The 6,176-nt window shown below is 54.2% G+C and overlaps 1 protein-coding gene across 1 annotated transcript; it reads right to left on the bottom strand.

Moving 5' to 3' along the window:
- Window positions 1-1,471: 1,471 nt before the first annotated feature.
- Window positions 1,472-3,110, bottom strand: NCLIV_007050 (hypothetical protein; the record flags this gene model as incomplete). Its single annotated transcript, XM_003880216.1, has 2 exons — window positions 1,472-1,856; window positions 2,425-3,110. The coding sequence occupies 2 exons, from the start codon at window positions 3,108-3,110 to the stop codon at window positions 1,472-1,474; spliced, it is 1,071 nt and encodes a 356-aa protein (XP_003880265.1).
- Window positions 3,111-6,176: the final 3,066 nt, after the last annotated feature.

Raw genomic sequence — 6,176 nt, 5'->3', positions numbered from 1 at the left:
ACGCATGCGTCGTTCTGCTAAAGAACTGGGTGCAAAGCGACGGAGTCACGGTTGTTCGCTTTCGTTCTCGTGTTGCGAGAAGACTCGACAGCGACGTACCTGTGGCGGAGGGCCTTCTCCAGTCTCGCTTCCGGGCGCTGAAGAGAAAAAAAAGGGAAAAAACTGTTCCCCATTTCACCGTTTTCAGTTCAAAACGGTACAGTCTAGCTAGCCCCTCTCTGTCCTGCGAAATTACCTGGAAAAGAGCCCGGTCCCGGAAGGCCCTCGCGGGGTGGCAACGGCGCGCCGAGAGGGCCTCTGCGCACGCCGGGCGCTCCGCAGGTTCCCTGAAAAGAAAACGAGAGAAGAAAGAGCGAGAGGAGAATAAGAAAGAGCGAGAGAAAAGACAGAAAACCGTGTGAATACGTCCACACCTTTTCACCGGGACAACCCGGGGAATGGACATTCCCAGACCAGAAGAATCGACTCACACACATATATATATATATAAGCACGTGTAATGTTTTAGACGAAACATGTCATGGACAATTTTGGATAAGCATCCGCGTGTGGAGTTCTGTGTGCGGTGTAGATTCTTTCTTCCTACCTCCGCGGGGAGACCGCCAGGCACGAGGTGGGGCCCGCCCCGGTAGCCGCCTCGGAAGGCTCCGCGGCCACGCACGCCGCCGCGGCCTCGCCGCTGCAACGCCAGTTTCTCCCACCAGGGCAGAGTGTCTGTCGTTTTCTCGCCGGAAGGCGCACCTTCGGCCGCGTCCTGCAAAACGCGAAAAAAACACCTGTCCCGCGCTAAAGAGGAGAGAAAAAAGGGGAGAGAAAGTTAAAAACGAGAGACGCGGTGGACCGAGAGCCACAGAAAAGCGAGAGACGGAAACAGGGAGAGTCAGAGAGAGATAGAGAAGGAGAGAAAAGCATGAAGGGAGATTACGAGCGAGATACACGAGAAGATATGCATGAAGGGTGAGATTACGAGCGAGATACACGAGAAGATATGCATGAAGGGTGAGATTACGAGCGAGATACACGAGAAGATATGCATGAAGGGTGAGATTACGAGCGAGATACACGAGAAGATATGCATGAAGGGTGAGATTACGAGCGAGATACACGAGAAGATATGCATGAAGGGTGAGATTAAGGGAGAGACACAGGAGAAGATATGCATGAAGGGTGAGATTAAGGGAGAGACACAGGAGAAGATATGCATGAAGGGTGAGATTACGGGAGAGACACAGGAGAAGATATGCATGAAGGGTGAGATTACGGGAGAGACACAGGAGAAGATATGAATGAAGGGTGAGATTAAGGGAGAGACACAGGAGAAGATATGCATGAAGGGTGAGATTACGGGAGAGACACAGGAGAAGATATGAATGAAGGGTGAGATTACGGGAGAGACACGGGAGAAGATATGCATGAAAGGTGAGATTAAGGGAGAGACAGAGGAGAATAAGAGATTCTGGGTCTCTTTCTCTTAGATCTTTTCGTTTCGGCCTACATTTCCTTCCTTCCCGATCCTCTGTTGGGACCTTTTCGGCTGTCTGCTGCGCGGCTCTCTTCTTCGCTTTGCGGCTTCTGCGGGGGGGTAGCCGGGATGGCCGCCCTCGTTCAGCCCGCCTCGTGCGCCTCCTCGCCAGTTCCGTCCACGTGCATGCGGAGCACCTGTCGAATTCTCCAGCTTCTCGTCAGCGCGCCTGTCGCTGTCTCCGCCGCCCTCCGGCTCAGCTCCAGGGTCCGCCAGGCCTTCGTCGCCGAGTGTCTCCTCCTCGAGTCCGGCCTCTTCGCTCGTTCCGCTCCCAGCCTCTTCCCCCCCGTCCTCGGCGGCCTCTCGCGTTCTCTCGGCTGCCTCCGCTGCTGCGCTCCCACCAATGCCCACCCGACGAAGGCGACGACGCTAAGGCACTCTTCTCTCGTCTCCATTCACTCTCTTTCTCCGACTGTGGCGTCTCGCGAACCACCTTCGACATCGAACGCTCGGGTTCGTCTCCCCGGCGTCTCTGCCTCTCGACTTCATCTCTCTCCAACTCTCTGACGATCTCCCCTCTCTCGCCCTCTTTCTCTCCCCTGTCTCCCCTTTCGTCCCTTTCTCCCCTTTCGTCCCTTTCTCCCCTTTCGTCCCTTTCTCCCCTTTCTCGTTCTACCCCTCTGTCTCGTTCTCCGCCTCTGTCTCGTTCTCCTCCTCTGTCTCGTTCTCCTCCTCTGTCTCGTTCTCCTCCTCTGTCTCGTTCTCCTCCTCTGTTTCGTTCTCCTCCTCTGTCTCGTTCTCCCCCTCTGCTTCGTTCTCCCCCTCTGCTTCGTTCTCCCCCTCTGTTCCGTTCCCTGTATCTGTCTCCGTCTCTGTCTTCTCTTTCCCTCTCTCGGTCTGTCTCTTTCTCTCTGCCGTCTGGCCGTGGCGAGAGCGGATGCCGGGAACTGTGGGGAGAGTACCTCCACGTGCGACTGTCGTCTTCGTCTCGTCTCGTTTTTTCGCGGTCGTGTCGCCGGCGGTAGAGGGGCTCCTCGTCGGCGTGGCCGCTGCCGCTCTCTTCGCGTCTTCTCTCAGATCCCCGGTCTCTCTCGGTCTCGCAGTTCCGGCTCTCAAAGTAGCTGTCTCGGTGGCGTCTCCCCTTCCTCGCTTTGTCGTCTTTGAACGATTCTCTGTCTCGGTCTGGCTCGCCGTCGTCGTAGTAGCAGTATCTGCTACCCTCGCCCTCATGCGCGCGGTGTCTCGCCCTCCGCGAGTCCTCGCGATCGCCGCGTCTCTCCGGATCGTCCGTCTCCGACGCGCACGCGTAGTCGGCATCTCGCTCGCGCCCGCCGCGTCTGTGGCGCAGACTGCGCTCGCTGTGGGCAAAATCCTCTCGATCCTCGTCGTACACCTCCCGGCCCTCCCTGTACCGCCGGCGATGAGGCAGACAGTCCTCGCCGGGGCGCTTCCGCTCCTCCCGCCCGTCGCCAAACTCTCTCTCCAAACTCCTCTCCTCGCGACTCCGGCCTTTCTCTCGGCCTCCCGAGACGCCAGAAGACGTGGAAGCGTGGGGGCGAGGGGAAGTCGTGCGCGCAACCGAGGCTGCAGCCGCAGCCGCGAGCGCGTTGAAGACGGCGCCGTCGCCTCCCCCGCGGCGTGCGAACATGATTGAGAAATCGGGGGGACGAAGCAGGAGAGAGACCACGCGGGGAGAAACAAAGTAACAGAGAAACGACGGGGGAAAGAGAAAAGAACAAAGAGAGAAGTTCCACTGCTGACCGGGAAAGAAAAAACGGGGAGAGAAGCGAGCGACAAGAAGAGGGAGAAAGAAGAGAAAAAAGAAGAGAGAACAAGGGGAGAAAAAGGAAGAGAGAACACGACGGGGAGACAGGCGTTCTGTCTTCCCGACCGTGTGTCTCTTCGACGCCGCAAGAGGTCGGGTCTCCGCCGGAGATTCAAGACAAAAAAAAACCACGGACTCGCACCTCGACGCAAAAACGCTTTTTCGCGAAAGCAAAGGGAGAAGAGAAAAGAAAATGCATCTTCACGGCAGTGCAAAAAGCCCTCTTTTCTAGAGAAAAAAAGGAAACGCGCATGTCGATTTGATTCCCTCTATATAAGGCGAGCGCATGGCACACTTGCAAACTCCCAGTCTGGCTGCGACAAACAGAGAGTCACCAGTTCTTCTCTTTTTCCTCTCCCCCTGTCAATGACGGTCTTTCTCGTCCGTCTCCTGAATGTCTGTCTGTCTTCCTCTCCTTTTAGCCTCTCTCCTTATCTCTCTCTCCTCTTGCCTTCTCTCTCTCCCCTTGTCTTCTCTCCCTCCTCTCTCTCCCCTTGTCTTCTCTCCCTCCTCTCTCTCTTCTGTTCCTTTCTCTCTCCAGTTCCTCCCTCCTCTCTTCCTCTTACTCTCCTTGCCTCTTCTCCCTCTCTCCTTTTGCCTTATCTCTCTCCCCTTGTCTTCTCTCCCTCCTCTCTCTCCCCTTGTCTTCTCTCCCTCCTCTCTCTCCCCTTGTCTTCTCTCCCTCCTCTCTCTCCCCTTGTCTTCTCTCCCTCCTCTCTCTCCCCTTGTCTTCTCTCCCTCCTCTCTCTCCCCTTGTCTTCTCTCCCTCCTCTCTCTCCCCTTGTCTTCTCTCCCTCCTCTCTCTCCCCTTGTCTTCTCTCCCTCCTCTCTCTCCCCTTGTCTTCTCTCCCTCCTCTCTCTCCCCTTGTCTTCTCTCCCTCCTCTCTCTCTTCTGTTCCTTTCTCTCTCCAGTTCCTCCCTCCTCTCTTCCTCTTACTCTCCTTGCCTCTTCTCCCTCTCTCCTTTTGCCTTATCTCCCTTTCCTCACTCTCTCGCCTCTTTTCTAGTCTTTCTCTGTCCAATTCCCCTCTCTTTCTCTCTCTGCGTGCCGTCACAGCGCGCGAGAGACGGCGACTGCCTCCTGTCTTTCGCACGAGGATTGGAACGTGGATGGTTTGCATCACTTGACGGTTTACGAGGACGAAAATAACAAAGGCAGGAGAATAGAAAAGAGGGAAGAGCTGTTTCGTCGCGCGCTGCTTAGCTACACCGGCTCTTCTGTAAGTCTCGTGTAAAATGTTCAGAGATGGGGGACGTGACAGCAAATCCCTGTTTCCGAAGGAAGGCTTTGCACACAGAGAGAATCTCTTCTGTTGGTAGGCACCTCTGAAGAGCCGTCTCGTTCTTGTGAGGGTTTTCAGCGACCTTTCGACTTGCTTCGCGGAGCGGGAGAAGTCGCGACTCAGCCCGGCGGCACAAAACCCATCATCCGTTTCTCAGACGAAAAAGTTGTTGTTCGCGGCTAGAGCGGCAAAGGAAACTCGAAAGCAAACTCGCAAAAAACTACACATCTGTAGCATCTTGAGAAACAATCCAAGGACTTCGCTCTGGGAAATCGGTGGATGTATGTGTGTGTCCTTAGAACCCATTTCTTCGCTTCCGACTTCGTCTCGAAAAGAAAAAGCTCAACCCGTTTTGTGCTGCCGCGTGCCAGTTTTTCTTTGCGTTGGGATTGGGATGATTTTCATCGTGTGGTTCCCAAGTTCACCGGAGTGTACAGACTCCGCTTGGAGTGGAGAGACAGATACTCGCACGGGCCACCAGAGAGTGCGGAAACTTCAACTTGCATCTTTTTCCTCTCAGCAGATGCAACGCTTCTCCCGCGAGAAGATCCGAAATATCACGCCTCCCAATCCGTCAAGCACAGAGACATACACTTACGTATCAAGATATATATACTTGCATATATACATATATAGACGGGCGGTATAAAGATGTGCATGTCAATACACAGATATAAAAATATGTGCACGGATATATGCATTTACATATATAGATATATATCCGTATGTACCTATCCAGATATATATATATATAGGGATTTACAGGCGAGAAGCGCCCTTCGTCCACACACATCTGTGAAATCTCGTTTCCAGAGACAAGTGTACAGGCATTTGCACGCAAAGATCTGAAAGTATGTGAAGCGCACGAGGCTCCTGTCTCTCAATGCGGAAGTGAATTTTCTCACCGCTGTCCCCAGTGTGTCTCTCAAGCAGCGGTTCGCCGTCCCCCTGTGTTTTTTTTTCTTATCTCTGTCTCCTGTTGGGCAAGGTTCGACTGCTTTAGCACCTTGAACGTATTATTTCTGTGTGGAGGCAAGAAAGAAGAGCGCAGAGCGCGTCGCGCTGTGTTTCCTGTCCTGACGACGGCAGGCGCGTGAGAGTCTCCCTGACGAGTCCGGCGACTCCGGGGGTGTCGGCCTCCAGTCTCTCAGTGCAACGAGGGTTAAACGGAAGAATTTTCAGAGGAATGCGAGAGAGAGGAGGAGAGAGGGCGACGTACCACGGCGCTGTTACAAGAAAACATCTCTGCTTCCGGCGAGGTGAGAGGGCGACACAAGCTGTTCTCAGCCTCTTCGTTTTTCCTCTCCCGCCTGTCCAGACGCACGATTAGAGAGGTAGCAGGAAACGTGGAAAGGAAGCGAAAGAGAGAAGGAAAGAGAGAAGAAAGAGCGAAAGAAAGTGAGAGAAAAAGTGAGAGAAAGAGAGAGAAAGGGATAGAAAATGCCTCGAGCTAGTTCCAGGCGACCCACCCAGCCGCTAGACCCGCTTTGCCCCGACTTGCAACTTCCTTTACGCACAGCATGTCTGGGAAAAGCTGGCACAGGTTCTTGTGTGTTTTCTTCTTACCGCAATTTCCTTCTCACCTCTTTTACTCTTGCTTTTACAC

This window comes from Neospora caninum, chromosome III (genome assembly GCF_000208865.1).
Source record: "Neospora caninum Liverpool complete genome, chromosome III".
Lineage (NCBI taxonomy): Eukaryota > Apicomplexa > Conoidasida > Eucoccidiorida > Sarcocystidae > Neospora > Neospora caninum.
Note: the sequence above shows the minus strand (reverse complement) of the source record. Positions and strands in the feature narration are given on the sequence as shown.